At 36.6% G+C, this 23,988-nt stretch overlaps 1 protein-coding gene across 2 annotated transcripts; it reads left to right on the forward strand.

Annotated features, from left to right (window-relative positions):
• Nucleotides 1-5,534: 5,534 nt before the first annotated feature.
• On the forward strand, nucleotides 5,535-23,460 carry LOC107804891 (histidine--tRNA ligase, chloroplastic/mitochondrial-like). 2 transcript variants are annotated; one of them, XM_075256474.1, is made up of 11 exons: nucleotides 5,535-5,955; nucleotides 6,049-6,144; nucleotides 14,197-14,285; nucleotides 14,454-14,583; nucleotides 16,054-16,146; nucleotides 17,571-17,645; nucleotides 19,906-20,023; nucleotides 20,432-20,574; nucleotides 20,744-20,872; nucleotides 22,806-22,969; nucleotides 23,104-23,460. In XM_075256474.1, exons 1-11 carry the CDS (start codon nucleotides 5,617-5,619, stop codon nucleotides 23,240-23,242), a joined length of 1,515 nt encoding a protein of 504 aa, XP_075112575.1. In that variant the 5' UTR covers nucleotides 5,535-5,616; the 3' UTR covers nucleotides 23,243-23,460. The 2 variants fall into 2 exon arrangements, with proteins under 2 accessions (XP_075112575.1, XP_075112576.1); XM_075256475.1 differs by having other exon boundaries at nucleotides 5,610-5,955; nucleotides 6,030-6,144.
• Nucleotides 23,461-23,988: the final 528 nt, after the last annotated feature.

Below are 23,988 nucleotides of genomic sequence, written 5' to 3' on the forward strand. Positions count from 1 at the left end.
TCGATACTCCGTTATGGATAAATATTACCCCCTGTAGAAGATTATCCATACCAGGTACAATAAGCTTATTCTTTCAGTACCCCGTTACAAATAAATATTACCCCCAGTAGAAGATTATCTATACCTGGTACAATGAGCTTATCCTTTCAGTACTCCATTATGGATAAACATTATTCTCAGTAGAAGATTATCCATATATGGTATAGTAGCAGCTTACACAGCAGCTTGCAGTAGCAACTTACACAACAACTTCCTTTCTTTTATAAATAGAAAAGATTTCAGTTCATTATGTACATCAGTTTGAATTCGAATAATATATCAGTTTCTCTCTATACTTGTCTTTACTTTACAGTCTTTATTTATAACACGTTATCAGCACGAGACTCTGTCATCACGAGCAAATACTTTGAAAGTATCTGAGGTACGAACTTTCTTTTTCTATATAATGTCAAATCTTTCTAAACTTGAATTTGTAGCCCTGAATATATCGGGCAAAAACTACATGTCTTGGGTGCTTGATGCTGAAATTCATCTTGATGTGATGGGTCTGGTAGACACCATTAAGGATAAAATCAGGCATCAAACCAAGACCGTGCCAAAACAATGATATTCCTACGTCATTACCTTGATGAGGGTCTGAAAATATAATATCTTACTATTAAAGATCTAGTCATACTATGGAATAATTTGAAAGATAGATATAACCACCTGAATATGGTCGTTCTTCCACAGGCACGTTGTGATTGGACTCATCTAAGGCTACAAGATTTTAAATCTAGAAGTGAATATAATTATGTTATGTTCAGAATTATTTCCCAATTGAAATTATGTGGTGATAATATTATTGATCATGATATATTGGAGAAAACTTTCACCACTTTTCATGCCTCGAATATGCTCCTACAGCAGCAATATCGAGAGATGAGATTTAAAAAGTATTCTGAATTTATCTCATATCTTCTTATAGCCGAGCAACATAATGGGCTATTAATGAAAAACCATGGAAGCTGACCTACTGGTTCTTGTCCATTCCCTAAAATGAATAAGACGAACTTCCACCAAGCTAGACGTGGAAGAGGTCGTGGCCCCAGTGTGGTCATGGCCGTGGTCGGGGAAGAAATTTTAATCATGGTAATAATAATGCACCAAAGAACCCTCCTCACCACTAGCGGTGGAAAAGGAAGGAACAAAAGCATGAAGCGATGCAAGCACCAAATGCAGAAAATGCATGCTATAGATGTGGAGGAAAATGACATTGGTCACGTACTTGCCGTACGCCAAAACACATGGTTGAACTTTATCAAGCCTCCCTAAAGAAGACAGAGAAAAATGCTGAAGCAAATTTTATTTCTGAAGATAATTTAGACTTCATGCATTTGGATGTAGTTGATTACCTTGCACTCCTAAAAGGAGAAATAAGTCATGTAATCGGTGGTGAATATGTAAAAATGTAAATATTTTAATTTTTGTTGTTTGTAATAGATAGTATGATAATGTAATTGTTGTACATAAAGAAAAATTATGATTTGATAATGATGTTTACTATAATATATTTTATTTATGTCATTTTGTAGAATATGGATAACATTATTAGATCAACTTAAACTCTAGTAGAGTTTGCAAGAAATATACAACCACCAGAAGTGGTTATATTTTGTATGTCTCATTGTAATTATATTTTATTAACCACCATAAGTGGTATATGTCTATGATCACAAGAAGTGATAATTTAGGCTTTCTATGGTTACAATTGAAGATAAGCTACATAAATATTCTCTATATTAAATGCACGGCTCGATTTGCTCCTGAAATAGTAAATATTTTAAAAGAAATTGAGGCATCACAATTTGATGTGATTAATGCGCATTCAGATAATTATGTTCGATTTCCTGAAGGATGAGAATTTTTGATAATATTAATCAATTCCCTGAAGTGAATATGACAATATTAATAAATTTGGTAAATATGAACGCGCTCTTGATGTAAATATATTACAATTCACCTCTAGAAGAGGTAATATAATTGAGAGAATATATACTCAATATTTTGTATTTTAAATTTGCTCTTGAAGAAGTAATACAATTGAAATTACCTTCTGGAGTAGAAAAATATTATGAAGAAGAGTTTTCTCGTGCTTAAACAATTGTTTTACATTGTTTATTTGATTGTTATTTTCTCTCATGATATCAGAAGTGTATGAGAAATATTTGATAGTACAAAATGTATCAACAACTCCTGAAGAGCTAATTGTTTGCCTAGAAGACACATGACACCAGTAGTGTCCGATAAATATTAGATTGTGGATAATAAATGAAGGCTCTTGAAGAGTTTATATAAAAATATGTTATTCATATTATATGATTATGGTCAAAACATATGTTGTAGTAAACCTGAAGTTTACTAATACAAGTGGCTATCATATTGATACTACAAATGATTGTAAGATTGAATTTTTTTATGTTTTCACAATCATAGGGGGTAAAATAATATGTATGTGAGAAGTTACCGCTTTATTCTTCAATATGTATTACATCGTGTTAGTAAATCAGAAGTTTACTAATGCAAAAGTTTATGCCATAGTAAACTAGAAGTTTACTAAGAGATAGCACATGCCATGATAAAATTGAAGTTTTCATTTGCCATTTTTAAATGAGCTATTTGAGAATTCTGATAAGCATATACTGAAGAACCAGAAGATTCTTCAAGAATTCTCTTGTGCTGCTTGTTCTCATAATATTATACCGGCTAAAGTTGAGACTAATACCCCTAAAATCTGGAATATATAAAAGGTGAATATGAGCCCATTCACCTATCATGTGAACCACTTATAAATGCATATATAAGATGATTACATGTATGTTTATTGTCAACCTTCAGTTTGGCATTTGAGATTGTTTTTCTCAATTAAGAGCATAACTTTCAGATTATAAAAAATCAAGACAGTTCATCTCGATAATGCCGGTTTATATCCAAGCTGGTTTAGCACTGAATACCTCCTACTAATGGCTAAACTATTGCTTATGAGAACACAACTTCATGTGTTGGTCTAAGATATTCTAAATTGCATACAACAACACTTGTATGCATCAGACCAACAATATATGATAAAGTCCTCCCCTAACAATTAGTTTAGGATCAGAAATCAAATATTTTTACTATCTTTTGATGTGTGGTATATGATTAATTTCTCTACCACAATACACAAGGATATGTTTCTCAAAGAACATTGGGGATATATGTTAGTTTTTCTAACATTTAGGGGATGGAATAAACAGTTGAAAAATATGTTATATGAATCAAATTATCATTAGTATGATCCTCACTCAGAAGATAATTCAAGTCAATGCCATAAGCATTTGCTGATCCAAAATTAAATATCATATTTCAGCTGCATATGCTCCTATTAAAATTAAAATCCCTGAAGGATAGAGTGTACTGTACGCATGAAGCGTGGTAAATCAATTGGTTCCAAATGTTACAATCCTTGAAAAATGATAGGAGCTAATGATCAAAATGATCATAATGAGGAGGAAATGAGCTCTAGAAGAGCCCACGACATAATATTTCATGAAACTCCAGAAGAAGTTCAGGTACCTGAAAATAAAGAAAGTGATGAGATCTCAACAAGTTATGTCGCTTAAAAACTGATACAAAATGATCGTCGACGATATATTTGATACGATATAGTGCACAATATTGCAAAATATTGTGAAGATCAGACCAACAGTCTAGACACTTGAAGATCTCATACCATTTAGATACAAGTCATAACCTATATGACTTATTTGATTAAATCTATATGAAGATCCTTGGTGGATTTAAAATGCCTAAAGCACATAATTCAAAGTCTTGAAAAAATGTACTCGATCAAATTATAAAGATCTTTGTACGGTTTAACGCAACTTGGGCACGTGTGATATAATCGCCTCAGTAAATATTTGCTGAAAGAAGATTACATAAATGATGTTATTTGTCCATGTGTTTTTATAAAGAAAAATATCATCATAATTTGTTATACTTGATGTTTATGTTGATGACATAAATCTTGTTGGAACTCCAAAAGAGCTCCAAAAAGGCAATTGAATATCTTAAGAAAGAATTTGAGATGAAAGATCTTGGAAAAATAAAAAATTGTCTTTGGTCTACAGATTGAATATTTAGCAGTCGAGATCTTTATCCATCAACTTGCCTATGCAGAAAGGGCCATTAAACGGTTTTACATGGACAAAGCGCACCCATTAAGTACACCAATACGTGTTCGATCACTTGAAGTGAATAACGATTCGTTCCGACCTCCAGAAGAGGATGATGAACTCCTTGGTCCTGAAATACTCTATCTTAGTGCAATTGTTATGCATTGTATCTTGCTAATGCTAACAAATGTGGTGTAGATCGTATTGGTTATGCAGATACAAAATTAGAATGTAGAGACTCAAATATTTGAAACAAGGTTTTCATTAGGGGGAGTAAAATACGCGATGCACTCTTTTTTCCTTACTAAGGTTTTTCCCATAGAGTTTTCCTTACAAGGATTTTAATGAGGCACCTAGCAATGCGTATTACTAAATATGTGTACTCTTTTTCCTTCACTAGGATTTTTTTCCCACATGATTTTTCCTAGTAAGGTTTAATGAGGCACATTATCTTTTAATGAACATCCAAGAGAGCACACACACACACACACACACACACACACACACACACACACACACACATATATATATATATATATATATATATATATATATATATATATATATATATATATATATATATATATATATATATATATATATATTATGGATCGGTTCATTTAGTACCCCTGTTGTAAATAAGCTTCCTGAAGAAGCTTATCCATATGGGACTCCGCCGTAAATATGTTTATTTATTTAGTACTCTATTGGAAATAAGCCTCCTGAAGAAGCTTATCACTTCGGTACCTGGTTATGGATAAACATAACCTCAGGTAGAAGATTATCCATATCGGGTATAATAAGCTTATCCTTTCGATACTCCGTTATGGATAAACATTACTCCCGATAAAAGATTATCCATACCGAGTATAATAAGCTTATTCTTTCGATACTCCATTATGGATAAATATTACAGCGGTAGAAGATTATCCATACCGGGTACAATGAGCTTATTCTTTCAGTACTCCGTTATGGATAAACATTACCCCCAGTAGAAGATTATCTATACCTGGTACAATGAGCTTATCCTTTCAGTACTCCGTTATGAATAAATATTACTCTCAGTAGAAGATTATCTATACCTGGTACAGTAGCAGCTTACACAGCAGCTTGCAGTAGCAACTTACACAACAACTTACTTTCTTCTATAAATAGAAAGAGATTTCAGTTCATTATGTACATCAGTTTGAATTCGAATAATATATCAATTTCTCTCCATACTTATCTTTACTTTACGGTCTTTATTTTATAACAGTTGTATGCATGTTTGACTTTAATTGATAAGTTATATTGACAAAAGAATTTAAATAAGTAAAAATGCGAATTTGGGTCATCTGTAAAGCACGTGATTTTTTATTTTTTTTTCGCTACCAAAAATTAACACAGATAAACATTTTCCCCTGTCCCGGCGAATAAGTGAACCATGCCGGCAATTTTAAACCCTTCCCTCCTTATCCTCCACCACCACCACCACCACCCACGGTTGTCGACGGCGGTTCTTTCACTCCGCCACCACCTTAACTTCTCTCTCTTTTCACCTTCACGCACTAGTTTTAGAGCTTACTCTACTTCTTCCTCCTCATTGTCCATAGAATCATCGGCGAACCAGAATGTTCGCACCGGACGGTCCGGATCAGTTAGTTCGCCTCCAGTTGAACACGATAATGCTGAGAAAATCGACGTCAATCCTCCTAAAGGTACCCGAGATTTCCCCCCTGAAGACATGCGCCTCCGCAATTGGCTCTTCCATAACTTCAGAGAGGTGTATATATATAAATTGATTATATTGTCTGTTTTTGTTGTTGTTGCTGCTGCTGACCTTGTATATTTGCTAAGTTGTTTTTATATATTTCAGGTATCGAAGCAATTCGGGTTTGAAGAGGTTGATTTTCCTGTGCTAGAGTCAGAGGCTCTTTATATTAGGAAGGCCGGGGAGGAGATTAGAGACCAGGTTTATGGCTGATTCTTTTGTTTTCTTGTGAATTTTGACACGCTACATGCATATGTTTGGTACATGTATGCTTAAATACTTGGAGACCTCGGATTGAGAGCTCAATTATGATGAGGGACATTTGACTATGCTGGATCATAATAGCTAACGTTTAACTGTATATTAGAGGTTTTTTAAGCTCACTCTTAGGTTACATATTTATTTTGCTCTACTTTATTTTTCTTTTGTTTATCAGGAAAAATGTCAGTTGGTTTATCGCATTATGGTTTGGCATGATAATATCTACAAATTGATTTTAGTTCTAATTTGGTAATCTTGTAAGCAACCTTTGTAGTTGGGAACCTGAGACTTGCATCCTCTTTTACCTTCGTTACTTCATTCTATCCAAATAAGGAGAAAACTATCAATTTAAACTCAATTTTTTAAATACTAAGCTACAACAATCTTCTACAAACTTCCTCTCGAGTTACCCCAAATCACTTGCTAAGTAGATTTTATGTCTGGATCTTTGATATTGATTAAGTCATGTTTGATAAAGAAGCTTAGGAGAAAATACATTATGTGATTGATATACAAAATTGTTACCTTCTCAAAAATAAAAATAAATACATTATGTGATTTGGGTCCCGGCTGGTATTTCTTCTCTGAAGTGCTGGAAGTAATGGGCATCAGTGTAGAAGATGTACGTTCCAGTTTTCTTTTATCAACCATTCCTCGAGGGTATGGGTGTGAATACCTAAAAGAGTGAGTGAGTGAGAGAGTAATTGAAATCTTAACACCCGATTACACCTCCTAGTTGAGTTTACTTGATTCTCTTTCCCTTTTATCCACTCTAACAATCCCATTTATAGATGGATAAGTTTCCCGTCTACAAATATTTGAAGTATTGCAGATATTACTACTTTACACATTTCAACTACTTCTGTGATCATGACTTAACTTATCAACGACAAATCATTTGAATGATCAGTCTCTGGTCAAGGATGATCATCTAGGTGTATTGAAGAAGTATTTTCTGTGCTAACCCCAATAATCACTCTTCGATTGTGAAAGTTTGGATTATATTGCAGGATGGGTTGTACTCTTTTTCCCTATTTCTTCTTAGTCAGAGTGGACCCCATAATCTGGAATAGAGGGAATATTATCGAAATGGTAGCCCCATTCTCACTCTTAAAATGCCAACATTGATTGCCTATTGTAAGAGGGTATGCCAAATATTTGCCGTGTTCATTCCTAGTAGATATTATGGAGACAGAAAATCTCATAATTTGTTGTGGAATTGCTTATAGACATCATTCTCTATTTGTATTTTCCTTTCCTATGAGTAAATTTTGGGTGCAGTTTTTACTTTTATTCGCAAATCACATTCACTACATGAGAAGAAAACAACTCCATACTATAACTGTTATTAATGATGCTGAAGTGTGAATATCAAGCATAGGTACATATTGCGTCAGATTTTGTTATTTGATAAGTTAAAAAAGAATGCTTTTGGATGCAGTCTGTACTTGTATGATGTTCTATGTTAACTGTTTAGAGATAGCTATGTAATTGTCCCACATTGGAATAGGAGTAGTATCCCCTTTGTATAGAGTAGCTATAAATAACACCTCTTGTATTGCATCACATACTACAATATCAATATATATCATATTTTCTCCCGTGCCTTCTCACATGGTATCAGAGCTATCGTGAGAGATTTATCGCTGTGCATAAATTCCAGCGATTCCGGGAAGTAAAATCAGTCACCGGAACCCTTTTTTTCCGGCGACTTTCAAAGTTGTTTTGCGTTTGCTTTGTCTCGGTTAGTGTTGTGCACAAAATCCAACACTACCACAAGAGTAGTCACTGTCCGGCGACCAAATCCCAGTGAAAATCTCCGGCGGTACTGTAGCTGTCCAAAGAAAATTTTCCGGCGAAGTTCCAACGTTGCGTGGGCCACCTTCCGGCCATTTTTTGGCGACGACTCTTCAGGACAGATTGTTTCCCTTGCAATTCCGAGCCTACCCATCCAGGTTACACCAAATTCCGACCACTTTTTTATTTTTCCGGCGTGAATAGTGATTTCAAAAAAAAAGTGGACTTCCGGCCATTTTTTGAAAAAGTTCCTTCAGAACAGTTGGGTCTTCTGGTAATTCCGATCCTACCCCTACTGTTTTTATTTCATTCCGTCCACTTTGAATATTTTCCGGCTGCAACATTAACTTTCCAACTGCTACAGTAGTTTCCTATTCTGGTTCAGTGTTCCTTACTCTATTTTCAGTGGATTACAGTTGATTATTTCTCTTATTTGGTAATAATTTACAAGATGTCTTTGGGAATTGATGTTTTTGGGTCTAAAAGCATGAGTTCTGGAAACTCTAATGTTATGATTACCTCGGAACCTTTAATGGGAGGTTCAAACTACTTAGCTTGGGCTTCATCTGTCGAGTTGTGGTGTAAAGGTCAAGGTGTGCAAGATCATCTGATTAAACAGTCTAGCGAAGGAGATGAAAAGGCGATAGCGCTTTTGGCAAAAATTGATGCTCAATTATGTAGCATCTTGTGACGTTCTATTGATTCTAAGTTGATGCCTTTGTTTCGGCCATTCCAGACATGTTATTTGGTTTGGGCAAAGGCTCGTACGTTATACACTAATGATATATCTCGCTTCTATGATGTGATATCACGGATGACAAACTTAAAGAAGCAAGAATTAGATATGTCTACTTACTTGGGTCAGGTACAGGCAGCCATGGAGGAATTTGAGACATTGATGCCAGTTTCTGCTAGTGTGTCAAAACAACAAGAGCAGCGACAGAAAATGTTTCTAGTTCTTACACTCGCTGGACTTCCTCATGATCTTGATTCAGTACGAGACCAGATTTTGGCGAGTCCGACTGTCCCTACAGTTGATGAATTATTCTCTCGATTACTACGCCTTGCTGCAGCACCAAGTCACCCAGTGATTTCATCACAGATACTTGATTCCTCTGTTCTTGCATCCCAGACAGTGGATGTTCGGGCATCTCAAGCTATGGAGAATAGACGCGGAGGCGGTCGTTTTGGGGGATCTAGACCCAAGTGTTCTTATTGTCACAAACTTGGACACACTCGCGAAATGTGTTATTCCTTAAATGGCCGTCCACCCAAAAATGCCTACGTTGCTCAGAGCGAGACTACAGGTAACCAGAGCTTTTCTGTATCTAAAGAAGAATATAATGAGCTCCTTCAGTATCGAGCAAGTAAGCAAACATCTCCACAAGTAGCCTCAGTTGCACAGACTGACACTCCTATTGCTGGTAATTCTTTTGCTTGTGTTTCCCAGTCTAGTACTCTTGGACCATGGGTCATGGACTCAGACGCTTCTGATCATATCTCTGGTAATAAATCACTTTTGTCGAATATTGTATATTCACAGTCTCTTCCTACTGTTACTTTAGCCAATGAATATCAAACTAAGGCACAAGGAGTTGGACAAGCCAACCCATTGTCTTCTATCACCCTAGATTCCGTTCTTTATGTTCCTGGTTGTCCTTTTAGTCTTGCATCTGTTAGTCGTTTGACTCGTGCCCTCAATTGTGGTATATATTTTATTGATGATTCTTTTATTATGCAGGACCGCAGTACGGGACGGACAATTGGTACAGGTCGTGAATCAGAAGGCCTTTACTACCTTAACTCGCTCAGTCCTTCCACAACATGTCTAGTTACAGATCCTCCAGATCTAATCCACAGACGTTTAGGACATCCGAGTTTATCCAAACTTCAAAAGATGGTACCTAGTTTATCCAGTTTGTCTAGATTAGATTGTGAGTCGTGTCAGCTTGGGAAACATACCCGAGCTTCCTTTACGCGTAGTGTTGAGAGTCATGCAGACTCTGTTTTCTCCTTGGTTCATTCTGATATATGGGGTCCTAGTAGAGTCAGTTCAACCTTGGGATTTCGTTATTTTGTTAGCTTTATTGATGGTTACTCAAGATGTACTTGGCTTTTCTTAATGAAAGATCGTTCTGAGTTATTCTCTATATTCCAGAGTTTTTGTGCTGAAATCAAAAACCAATTTGGTGTCTCTATCCGCATTTTTCGCAGTGATAATGCCTTGGAATATGTATCTTCTCAGTTTCAGCAGTTTATGTCTTCTCATGGAATTATTCATCAGACATCTTGTCCTTATACCCCTCAGCAAAATGGGGTTGCAGAAAGAAAGAATAGGCACCTTATTGAGACTGCTCGCACACTTCTAATTGAGTCTCGTGTTCCGCTGCGTTTTTGGGGCGATGCAGTTCTCACAGCTTGTTATTTGATTAATAGGATGCCTTCATCTCCCATCAAGGGTTAGATTCCACATTCAATATTGTTTCCCCAGTCAGCCTTATACCCTCTTCCACCTCAGGTTTTTGGGAGCACATGTTTTGTTCATAACTTAGCCCCGGGGAAAGATAAGTTAGCTCCTCGTGCTCTCAAGTGTGTCTTCCTTGGTTATTCTCGTGTTCAGAAGGGATATCGTTGTTATTCACCTGATCTTCATAGGTACCTTATGTCAGCTGACGTCACATTTTTCGAGTCTAAACCTTTCTTCACAACTGATGTCACTTCTGCTGACCACCATGACATATCTGAGGTCTTACCTATACCGACTTTTGAGGAGTTTAGTAATCCTCCTCCACCTTCAACCACAGAGGTTTCACCCATACCAACTTTTGAGGAGTCCAGTGTTATCCCTCCTAGTTCCCCAGCCACAGGAACACCACTCTTGACTTATCATCGTCGTTCGCGCCCTACATCAGGCCCATCTGGTTCTCGTCCTGCACCTGACACGGCTCCTACTGCGGATCCTGCTCCTAGTACACCGATTGCACTTCGAAAAGGTATACGGACCACACTAAACCCTAATCCTCATTATGTTGGTTTGAGTTATCATCGTCTGTCATCTCCCCATTATGCTTTTATATCTTCATTGTCCTCGGTTTCCATCCCTAAGTCTACAGGTGAAGCATTGTCTCATCCAGGATGGCGACAGGCTATGAGTGACGAGATGTCTGCTTTACATACAAGTGGTACATGGGAGCTTGTTCCTCTTCCTTCAGGTAAATCTACCGTTGATTGTCGTTGGGTTTATGCAATCAAAGTTGGTCCCGATGGCCAGATTGATCGACTTAAGGCACGTCTTGTTGCCAAAGGATACATTCAAATATTTGGGCTAGATTACAGTGATACCTTCTCTCCAGTGGCTAAAGTGGCATCAATTTGCCTTTTTCTATCCATGGCTGCAGTTCGTCATTGGCCCCTCTATCAGTTGGACATTAAGAATGCCTTTCTTCATGGTGATCTTGAGGATGAGGTTTATATGGAGCAACCACCTGGTTTTATTGCTCAAGGGGAGTCTCGTGGCCTTGTATGTCGCTTGCGTCGGTCACTTTATGGTCTAAAGCAGTCTCCTCGAGCCTGGTTTGGTAAGTTCAGCACGGTTATCCAGGAGTTTGGCATGACTCGTAGTGAAGCTGATCACTCTGTGTTTTATTGCCACTCTGCTTCAAGTCTATGTATTTATCTGGTAGTCTATGTTGATGATATTGTTATTACGGGCAATGATCAGGATGGTATTACTAATCTGAAGCAGCATCTCTTCCAGCACTTTCAAACTAAGGATCTAGGCAGATTGAAGTACTTTCTAGGTATTGAGGTTGCTCAATCTAGCTCAGGTATTGTTATTTCTCAAAGGAAATATGTGTTAGACATTCTTGAGGAAACAGGGATGACAGGTTGCAGACCTGTTGACACGCCGATGGATCCGAATTCTAAACTTCTGCCTGGACAGGGGAGCCGCTTAGCGATCCTGCAAGCTATAGGCGGCTGGTTGGTAAATTAAATTATCTCACAGTGACTAGGCCCGACATTTCTTATCCTGTGAGTGTTGTAAGTCAGTTTATGAATTCTCCCTGTGATAGTCATTGGGATGCAGTTGTCCGCATTATCCGGTATATAAAATCGGCTCCAGGTAAAGGATTACTGTTTGAGGATCGAGGTCATGAGCAGATCGTTGGGTACTCGGATGCTGATTGGGCAGGATCACCTTCTGATAGACGTTCTACGTCTGGATATTGTGTTTTAGTAGGAGGAAATTTGGTGTCCTGGAAAAGTAAGAAACAAAATTTAGTTGCTCGGTCTAGTGCAGAAGCAGAATACCGAGCAATGGCTATGGCAACATGTGAACTAGTCTGGACCAAACAATTGCTCAAGGAGTTGAAATTTGGTGAAATCAGTCGGATGGAACTTGTGTGCGATAATCAAGCTGCACTTCATATTGCATCAAATCCGGTGTTTCATGAGAGAACTAAACACATTGAGATTGATTGTCACTTCGTCAGAGAAAAGATACTCTCAGGAGATATTACTACGAAGCTTGTGAGATCGAATGATCAACTTGCAGATATTTTCACCAAGTCCCTCACTAGTCCTCGCATTGATTATATATGTAACAAGCTCGGTACATATGATTTATATGCTCCGGCTTGAGGGGGAGTGTTTAGAGATAGCTATGTAATTGTCCCACATTGGAATAAGAGTAGTATCCCCTTTGTATAGAGTAGCTATAAATAGCACCTCTTGTATTGCATCACATACTACAATATCAATATATATCATATTTTCTCCCGTGCCTTCTCACATTAACATTTCAACATCATTAATCTTATAATAGTATGGAGTTTTTTCTCTATGTTAATGGAAGTGGTTTAAACTATGTCTGGAACTTCTCGGTGAACGTGCTATAATGGAAAAATGGCAAATGAGAAATTGCATCGGACATTAAAGAAAAGGAAGAAAAAATAATTTGTCAAATTTAGTATAGGTACCTCGTGGAATAGTGGAATTCTCTGCCACTATAAAAGTATAGGTACCTGTAGTGTTGCTAAAGGCTCGTCTGAGGCGCTTAAGCCCTGAAGCTTAGTTAACGCCAAGTTGTGCACTTTGCGTCACTTAGTTGGTGCTAAGGCATGTTTCTCGTCACCCATGGACTCTGTCTTTAAAAAGCAATATTAGACACAAAACATGGTTGGTAAACTGATAAAAAGAATGTTGAAAAATGACATGAATGAATTTCTTATGATTTGCGACAAGAAATTAAAATCTAGTATAAGAAACCTAGCTTCAGAAAACATTAAATTACATCTTTTCATCTAAATCGAAATATTTAAATGGTTTATAAAACGTGATTGACATGATTTTACTGCAGATGCTTAGTAGTATAAGAAAACTAGCTTTAGAAGACCTAGCTACATCTTTTCATTTAGATAAAGAATTTAAGATGGTTATTGAAACTTGATTGACATGATATTTACTTCACATGTTCTGCTGAATCATAGTATTTTTTGTTTTTGTAATTATTTTTCCTTGCATTATATATATATATATATATATATATATATGTGTGTGTGTGTGTGTGTGTGTGTGTGTGTTCATATATTGAGTTTAACGTGTACACACGGACAATGTGAAGAGTTTTTCCCACTATCAGGTCACCTTCACCGTTTTAGCAGGTAACCTCCTCATTTCCAACTTTACAGATTTCACTTTTTATGAAGGGTTACCTGTAGATATCTTTTGGGTAGTATGATGTAATTTTTTTTTACATTGTCATTATATATAAGTTAAACTCATATATTTTTATTTTTCTTTTATTAGCGCTATACCTTTTCTTGTTGCAGTTACCTTTTCTTTTTTAGTCGTTCTCTAGCCGAGGGTCTATAGGAAATAGCCTCTCTGCCCTTTCAGGGGTAGGGGTAAAGGGGTAAGGTTGCATACATCTTACCTTCCCCATACCCCACTTGTGGGAAACTACTGGGTTTGTTGTTGTTGTTGTTGTTTTATTAGCGCTATACTTTGTTAAAGCCTCCCCTTGATGCTGCTTCACGCTTAAAGTCGTAGCAGACTTTGGCCTTTTTCTCTTTTGGCTACTCTGCTATCATGAGCTAAGTAGGCTGGACTTATTATGTTATCTCATGCATGGCAAAGAAAGAAACTGAAATGTGATGAACCATGATATCATTTGTTTCTCTTTCTATCTTGCAGCTTTACTGTTTTGAGGACCGTGGAAACCGTCGAGTTGCATTGAGGCCTGAGCTGACTCCTTCATTGGCAAGACTTGTGATACAGAAAGGGTAAATGCCTAATTAGTTTTACTTGTGCATAGAAAGTCATGATTCTTCATTGACTTCTGAAGCAAGAATTATTGCAACTTTTCAATGTTCACCATTCATTTATGTTACTACAATTTTGTATCCAGGTGGGGATGCCAGATTTTGATCTGCGTGTTTTTTTCTGTCCAGAAAATCTGTATCTCTTCCATTAAAATGGTTTGCTATTGGACAGTGCTGGCGTTACGAGAGAATGACCAGGGGAAGACGCCGTGAACATTACCAATGGAATATGGATATAATTGGTGTACCAGATGTAATGGTAGGTTAACCTCTATCTGCTTAGTTGATTTTGCTACTGTAATAAAGCATTAAAAAGCACCCAAGCGTATGGCCTAGTGGTCAATGAAGTGGGTTGAGAACCCTGAGGTTTTAAGGTTCGAATTCCAGCAGAGGCTAAACCACTTTGTGATTTTTCGATCGGTCCAAGTCTTGCTGGACAGAGTTACTTTTACCTCTATTGGTGGGAGGTACCATGTACTCTGCGAAATTAGGTGAGGTGCGTACAAGCTACCCCAGACACCACAATTATAAAAAAATAAAGCATTAAAAAATTTAATTATTGCCAACTGCTGCAACTTTATACTATCTGTTTACATGTAGGCAACTGCTTTATAAATCCTCCTTTTCGACCTAGTTGAATGCTGCTGATCTTTGAGAATTAGAGCCCGTTTGGACATAAGAATTTTTTCACTTTTTTTCGAAATTAGTATTTGGCCATAAAATTTTCAATTTTCACTTGATGATGGATTTTGGAATTTTTCGAAAATTTGAAAAACTCCAAAAACCTGTTTTTCAAAATTTTCACTCAGATCACTCACAAAAATTCAAAAACAACCCAAAATTATATTCATGTCCAAACACAACTCTAATTTTCAAATACCATTTTCACTCTTTTTTTTTTTTTGGAATTTTACAATTCTTATGTCCAAACGCCCACTTAGTCTACCTAATGTTGATATCAATCAGTAATTAGTCAACTACGCCTCAATCTCAGATATGGTAGGATTAGATGTTCTAAGTGAAAAATGCTTGGGAGAATTTTGCGTTAGACATGATGATGTTTCTTGGCAAAAGGACTGACTAGTGTATTTTTCTTGAATCAAAATCTTCTGTTGGATGAAATTGGAGTTTTGAGTTATTAGATGTGGACAGGGCTTGATTTCTGAATAGGTCATTTTACTCAGTGATGGTGTCTTTTCTTGATTTGCCGCACTTCACCTTTTCTGGTAAACAAATAAATTAGTAGAAGTACTAATTTTTTTTTTTCAGTTCAAAAAAATAAATTAGTAGAAGTACGACTCAAACCAAGTTGAATGTAGATAAAACAGATAATGAAGTGGTTTACTTACATGGCCAAGATTGCCTGAACACTGGTTGACCAAGTCTGATCGTTGTGGAACAGCATACAGAAACCCAAAGTTGACAGGATAAAACCCTAAAACATCAAATAATATAAATTTTCCTAGCAACATAATGACCTAAGACAGAAATAGACTTGGAGAGAGATAACTAGATAACTTCAAGGAATGAATCTTTCAATCAACATCAAATTCAGTTCACCTATTTGAGGTATTCTTTTCCCTCTTCCATGTTTTGCATGTAAGTTCCGAGCTTTTCTAGAGAAAGATATTTTCTTGCTGGTGAAGCTTTAAATATATAATGCAATTGCTTAGATGCTAATTTCACATTTTCACTCACCAAATTTATTTCTATTTCCTCTCTTATTTAGGCTGAAGCAGAGCTGATATCTTCAATTATTACCTTCTTCAAGCGCATAGGCCTCACAGCATCAGATGTTGGGTTTAAGATCTCCAGTAGAAAGGTGTGTGCTTGAAAATACATTTTTTTCCTATTGCTAGAACAATCTCTATTCGCGTTCCTGCTATTGATTGCATTTCAGTTCCCAAGAAATGATATGTGGCGAAAGAACACAATATTTAAATACCGTTTCGTGTCAATATCTATCATATGTTATTGTCATTTCTTCTCAATTTGGGTGACCCACTTTCTACGTGGTGACATCCTGAAATTTTTTCCACTAATGCAATATATTATACTGAGAGGTTGTGAGTTCGAGTCTCCCCAATAGCAAGGTGGGAAGTTCTTGGAGGGAAGGATGCCGGGGGTCTATTTGAAAACAGTATCTCTACCCTAGGGTAGGGGTAAGGTCTGCGTACACACTACCCTCCCCAGACCCCACTAAGTGGGATTATACTGGGTTGTTGTTGTTATTGTTGTTGCAATATATTATACTGCTGCCACAATTTTATTATAAGGTTAAATCGTTTGGAAACTTAAGTTCAAATAGGACATGTTTACTCGATCGACCATCTTGTAAACCATTACTTCAGTCACATCCTTGCTACCTCCATAATATACATTTCAAATCAAAACTCAAGAATAGAGACATAGAGTTGGTAGCTTGTTAAGAAAAATGGCTACTTGTAATGCCCATTGTGAAGAAATGGATCTTTGGCCTTAACTCAATTCAGCTCCAAAGGATTACCCAAAATCATTTATGGAGACAAATAACCCACCGCTCAACCAATATGGGACACTTCATATCCCCCACACCAAGGACTGGTTATTTGGACTCTGGACAATGTAACATGGGGCCCAACATTCGGTAAACCAAGAATTGAAGTGAGTCAGATTGATATAATGTTGAAGTGTGTGGTCATCTCATCCAAAAGTTTAAGCTGTTAAAGAGAGCACATTTTTATTTACTTAACTGTGTCTTCAACACCCATAAATTGAAATGAGATAGTAGCTATTATCTTGTGTAAATTTTGAGAAATCTATTAAAAATTTGAAAAGAAGCCTAATTCTTAATGGATTATTATCAAGTTAGATAATAAGTTCCTGTTTACAAATAACTTGGTCTTGTTTGGCTGATCATCAGCCTGACAAATGGGAGTTACAAAGTAGGTGGGTGGCTGAGGCTTGTAAATGTCTAAGGAATTCAGGTGGCTCCTTCTTTTCCCTTTTGAAAAGCATCACATGAGCCCTAATTACCAATATGATGAGGTCAGTCCTTGGACTATCATTAGAGAATTCAGTGAGTTAACGAATTTGCTTGTATGACAGAAGTTAAGCAAATCTATTTGGAAATAATTTTGAGAATAATGTCTGTGATACAATTTCTTCTTCTTCAGGATGCCATTTATGGTGCTATTTGAACTTAAACAACTTGATGGGATTTTGATCTGTTTATTTAAATTTAAAATATCATGTGCTATATGATAGGTCTTGCAAGAAGTGTTGAGGTGCTATTCCGTCCCAGAAAACATGTTTGGTAGAGTTTGCATCATTATAGACAAGGTCAGTTTGATAATGTAACTCAGTTCCTCTTGTTTGATCTATAGTATTCCTAAAAGTAGAATATATGGTGACTGTGATTGCATCTGTTTATTTTCCATTGGAAGACTGTTTCTTTTGCATTAAGTGGGCATTTTCTAATCATATTATGCCTTACTCTTACTTGTATAAAAAGCTACTTCCTTATAAAAAAGGCTACTTTCTTATAGGTAGATAACTATGCATATTTTGAGGATATTAGAATTAATAATTTTGTACTTCTGAGGCAGGGGAATATGTTTAGCAACTTGATGTCAAGATCTAGCTTGAAATTCTATTCTCCTTGTCTACTTCTGTTTTATTGTGATATGATAAAGATATAGCCGTATTTTACCAATTAACTGTACCTTAATCCCAATTTAGTTGAGGCCGATTATACTAATCCTCTATCTTCCACTTTATTCAGACCCATTTCATTCCAATAGTAATTTAAAAAAAAAGGCAAATCAAGGGTTCTATCAGTTTAATTCGATGTTGTTTAAGAAGGAGTTCGAACGCAGGTGTGGGCTAAATAAATCAATGGGCAGTGACATTTATCTCTATCCGACATACAAGTCTCTAACAAAAAAAAAAACCTTAGCATATACGGATATGATGTAAGTGTGATGACAAATAAGCTTTGATCCCAGCTAGTTGGTACCTCTTATGTGGAAGCTTAACTTTAATTCCAACTGGTTGGTGTCACTATGTGGATACTTTGATTTTGTTGTATTACTGCTTTCGTCCCAAATTATGTGATGGTGTTTGATTGGGCACAAAGTTTAAGTAAGAAAGAAAGACTTACGATAATTCTGGTCTAAAACAAGCTTTAGATATTTGTGTTGCTATAAATCATCTTATTAAGAGTAAATGAAAAGTTTAAAGTTAAATTCATTTCGTTTGGTACAGACTAAAAAGCAAATACTTGGGAAAGAGGGAGTATGGTTTTAGCTAAGTTCTTTCATACTTGTTCCTACATGGACATGCAAGTCTTGAACTAGAATAAGAAGACTTCCCGCTAAGCTTTAATATCAACTGGTTAGCGTTTCCTATGCGTATTGTTTGCTTTTACGGTATTTATTATAAGTTAAGTTCGCATTGATTGCGAGCAATTGCATGTCTTTTGAGACTTCTGGTCATGTGATTTTATGTCCATCTCATCCTATTCTGTATCCTTTAATTACCACAGTGCAGTATGGACCGATGCATATATGGAGGTGTATGTAGGATATCGCAAAACCATCTTAAACAACATTCTCTTATCTTCTTATCAGCTATGTGTACTACTTGCACCTTCGGATGATCATTTCTAATCTTGTGTAATTTTGTATTACAACATATCCATCTTAATATCTGCATTTTTACAACTTCCATATTATGAAAGCTTAACATTCAGTCCCATATAACATTGCTGGATTTATGATCATTCTAAAGAACTTGCTTAGAAAAAATGCTGTAAATAATTGAAAGAATTTTTCAGGAGTTTTCTTGGCAGGATCTTCAATTAAGATAATTTAGTTGTGCTTAGATGATTCATTATTAGTTTGCCAATGTTGTTTCTATAGATTCAATGGTCTAGCTGAAGCTTTGTTGAGAATTTAGGCTCTCAACCCATGCTTTAGTGTCTGTGAGTTTAGCTCCTACTTTGCCCCCAAAAAATTACACTAACAGTTGAAATTGATCACCTCCGGTGATATAACAGCTATGTTTCTCGGTTGCTACTGGTTCTGAACTGCTTTTCTTGGTTCTTATATCCCCCCCCCCCACGAGAAAAATAATTATCAATTAAAAAGAAAAGCTTACGGTAAAGGAGATAGAAAAAGAAACTCCAAAGGTCCATTAAAAGTAGTCCTTATTGCATTTTTCTCACATGGTAAAGCCAAGCACAAATCCCTCGACCTGGAGTCGGAAGTGCCCTGTTTCCCCCCTTTTCTCTCTTGGTGACACATAATACCAGCCTTAAGGTTGGAGGTGGAGTCATTTCCCCTAGGCTATCCCACTCTATGAAAGCTGCTCCTTATAGCATTACATCTTAGAGACGCCTAGTGCACTTATCTTCTAAAAGATCTTAGAATTATTTTTTCTGTTGCGAGCTCAATCTTTTTATTTTATTTTTTGGTGACCGTGGTGAGCGGCAATTAACGAACAGCCAATTGTTTATAATACAGTTGATTTACGTATCTCCTACTGTACTTTCCAGTCTGCTTCTTCTGATCAACTTCTGTTACTTTTTTGGCTGAAATAGATTGGAAAGATTCCAATGGATGATATCAGGAAAGATCTGCAGTCGGCTGATATGTCAGAGGTAGCTATTGAAGAGCTATTGCAAGTCCTGTCACTGAAGTCTTTGGCAAAGTTAGAAGGTCGGCCGTTACAGCATTTAGTTGACTAAGGTTACCTAAATAGTAAATACCCCTTAGTATGTACCATAATTTATTCAGTTCTGAAGTTCTATATCATGTAAAAAAAGTTTTATTTCATGTGAGTTTCTTGTTTAGTAGAACTAGAACCTGTTAAACACACAGGACGTAGATCCATGAAAGTTTGCAGCAGAGTTTGTCTTGTCTGGCTGTAGACTGTTTACGAGAATACAAAGTGATAGAACTTCTACAAAGATGTCCTATTCTTGAAGTTATGTGATTTTGCCAGATGAAGATTGTATTTCTACCTGTTTTAGAGACGGAATAGTTGTAATCCCCTACTGATGTATTTGCAAATATTATAGCTCGGAGGTTTATGATCTTGGTTTTTATACATTTTTGTTTGTGCAGAAAAACTTGGGGCCTCAGGAGAAGCACTATCTGATTTGAAGGAACTATTCTCGCTTGCTGAAAAGTATGGCTATTCAGAGTGGCTTCAGTTTGATGCATCAATTGTCCGTGGTTTGGCATATTACACTGGGATTGTCTTTGAGGTTAGACTCAAGATATTTTCTGTTAATATTCTGAACTTTGTGCATGAAAGTGTACTTCAAGAAGACTTGGAATTGGTTAACTACTTGTTGGAGTTGTCTTACTGGTAAACATTTTGCTCGCAAATAGGTTATCTCTTCCACTTCATTGAGTAATTACAGTTTTCTGCAGGGATTTGATCGTGAAGGAAAGCTCCGGGCTATCTGTGGTGGTGGACGATATGATCGGCTATTGTCTACCTTTGGAGGCGATGATCTTCCAGCTTGTGGATTTGGATTTGGTGATGCTGTAATAGTAGAAGTGAGTAGAACTTCATCCTTTTTTCTTTTGCTGGATGCTAGAGATAAAAAGTTAATCTGTTTTTCAATTGATGTTTTAATCAGTGGAGCATGAACTGCTTCTACTCTGAACTTAGATGGAAGTTCACATTTGCTTTATGGACGTTGTCAAGATGGACTATTTTGCCTGTTTTGCTTTCAAACAATACTATTCTCAGTTTTCCATCCAATTCAAGTTTTTGGTTTTTGTAAAATTGGTTAATCTCTGAACATCAGACACTGTTTTCTCCATGACTGTATCTAACCTGCATATAGCAACACTTGTAGGCATTGGCCATGAAATAAATCCCAATAGGCACACAAACATGCAGCAAATGACAATCAACACCACCTTATCTGACATTCTGTGATTGCACTAAGGGCTACAACCCAGACAGTCTTCTCAACTTTCCGTACCTTTGCCAGTCATACGTCAATTATAGCCTGCTTTCTACATTTTGCTTGTTTTCCTGAGGTCTATAACCTTTTGGTCTACGGAATAGTTGACTTTCAGTAAGATTGGTTTAACCTGGTGTAAGTCTTGCTGATAAAGATGGAGTATGTGTATGTGAGCGGAGGAAAAACAAGTCTGTTACTGAAAGTATCAGCAAAGGGAACAAGTTCCCTTTATGTAAGGTTTAAAAAATATCACCATACGTTCATGATAGATTTTGACAACAGTGTTGTCGAAGGCTCATTTGAGGCGCGCTTTCCCTGAAGCTAAAAAAATCTCAGGTTATGCTCTTCGCCTCACTTAGGCTGCGTTTCAGTATACTAAGGCGTGCGCCTCATTGGCTATAAGTTCTATCTTGAATAAAGCGGTACAAAACAATAAATATGATTTGCAAAAAGATATATTAATAGTTGAGGAAATCATTATAAATGAAATTATCATTTTTTTCTTGCATTACATATATATTTTTATTTTTTTCTTCGTTGCACATTTTTTAACTAGAGCCCTCACTTTAATTGTGCTTTGCGCTTAAAGCCCTGATAGACTTGGACTGCTTTTTAACACTTTTCGCCTTTGATAACACTGTTTGACTATGGGTCATCACTAGAGTAAAGATATAAGAGAAAAAAAAAGGCAGCCCGGTGCATAAGGCATCCGCGTTCACGTATGGTCCGGGGAAGGGCCGCACCTCAAGGGGTATGATGTAGACAGCTACCCTAATGCAAGCATTAGTGGATGTTTCCACGGCTCGAACCCGTGAACTATAGGTCATACGGAGACAACTTTACCTTTGCTCCAAGGCTCTCCTTTAAAGATAAGGAGAACACCTAGTTTACTTTCACTTTGGCCGGAAAGAACAGAAAGTAGTCTGGAAAAGGATAGAGGGGCTAGCAATAACATTTTTCACTTCTTGGGAGAAGGAAATAGAGAAGAAAATTTTTTCCAACTACAAACTTCTAACTTTTTCAGGTTCAAACATAATTGCATCTGTCTTATTCACTACTTAGGAAAAGGTTTTCCCTCTAACATTGTCTGTTTACCACATACAGCTATTCTCATAACCTGTTGCTTCACGGTAACTCTTTTCTGATATGCTGTATTCAACCTGCTAGTTAAGCCTACTATATCTTTGAGATTGTCATTTATAAGATTTTGTTTTGATCCGTTTTACTTCCAGGAGTAAAGGGGGTGGGGGTTGTGTGGCTTGTTGATAGCTGCCACTAGTCAGTGTTTTGTGTACTTTAGAATTTTCTGAACAAGTTTCCTCCTTTCATTTTGGATTCAATGAAATGAAAGTGCTGCACTAATATTTTATACTATATTGCATAGTTTCAACTTGAGAACCACCACAGGTTACAGGAAAGACCTGTTTTAGCTTGTTTGTCTCATCTGTATGTTTCATGTTAGAAGATGTAGGTCTAACAGGTATTTGTTTGTGCTTTCTCTGTTGGGGAATACTCAGCTGCTCAAGGAGAGGGGACTTCTACCACAACTTAACCTCCAAGTAGAGAACATTGTCTGCTCCCTGGATCAGGAACTTCAAGGTGCAGCATCAGCAGTTGCCACTATTCTCAGGGAAAAGGGGCAAAGCGTTGATTTGGTTTTGGAGAACAAGCCACTTAAGTGGTACAGATACTCTATTCTTTACGATCTATAGATTCTCTATTTCTTTGTTGATGTCGCTGCTTGCAGCTTCAGTATGTCTTTGCTGTTTCACTTTGAAGCTCATACTTCCAAATTTTCCATTTCTTGTTGTGAAGGGTGTTCAAGCGAGCAGCACGGATAAATGCACGCAGATTGATTTTGGTTGGAAATGCTGAATGGCAAAAAGGTATGGTTAATGTTAAGACTCTTTCAACAGGTGAGCAAGTGGAGATAAAAATCGATGAACTGGAGTAACGGAGCCTTGGTGTATGAAATATCTTTTTTTCCATTCTTTTGCAATGATGCAAGTTGCCTATTTAGCTGTACTGTTTTTTTGGTAATGGTGAAGTGATGAAGTATTAAATTTTGTTGTTATTTTTCTTATCTTAGTGAAAGAAAACCCATTTATCCAATTTTAAGGTTGAAAAATTATTCTGTATCATAGCAATGAAAATAACCAGGCGTCAACCTAATACTAACTGAATTCGATATATAATTCCTCTAATCCTCTGTGTTTTTTCGACTTGCGGCTCTGCCTAGGATACATTTCATTCCATTACTAAATAATTTAAGGCAAGTTGGTGATTTTCTAATTTAGAAGTTATCTACAGGGTACACATAACATAATTGAACGTTCTAAGTTTCTAAACACAATAATAAATTAATTGCCATTAGAAGAGGGGGAAGGCGTGAGAAACTAGGGGCGAAATTGAATAACTTCCAAGGCAAAGTGGGATGCAAAACTACGTTTATAATAGAAGTATATACACGGATATATTCAAATGTATATATTTGCATTAACTAGATTGACATTTTAACGTGGGAAAAAATAATTCACCACATGCATATTAGTATTTCCTACCTGTGGTGCATTTCTGGTCCAATTGTGATCATAAACCATATCAATTTTACAGAAAATAGCGCATTTTTTAGAGAAACAAATGTAGGTGGAAATTCTAATTACTCCCTTTGCCCGAAGTTTTGTATCGTAATTCGCTCAA

This window comes from Nicotiana tabacum, chromosome 6 (assembly GCF_000715075.1).
Source record: "Nicotiana tabacum cultivar K326 chromosome 6, ASM71507v2, whole genome shotgun sequence".
In the NCBI taxonomy this organism is placed as follows: domain Eukaryota; kingdom Viridiplantae; phylum Streptophyta; class Magnoliopsida; order Solanales; family Solanaceae; genus Nicotiana; species Nicotiana tabacum.

Bases quoted from the DNA above. Each gene is read 5' to 3' on its own strand.
- LOC107804891 (XM_075256474.1), top strand. From the start codon at position 5,617: ATGCCGGCAATTTTAAACCCTTCCCTCCTTATCCTCCACCACCACCAC. The intron at 16,147-17,570 runs GTGTGTGCTTGA...GCTATATGATAG, and splicing joins TTAAGATCTCCAGTAGAAAG to GTCTTGCAAGAAGTGTTGAG. The intron at 20,575-20,743 runs GTTAGACTCAAG...AGTTTTCTGCAG, and splicing joins ACACTGGGATTGTCTTTGAG to GGATTTGATCGTGAAGGAAA.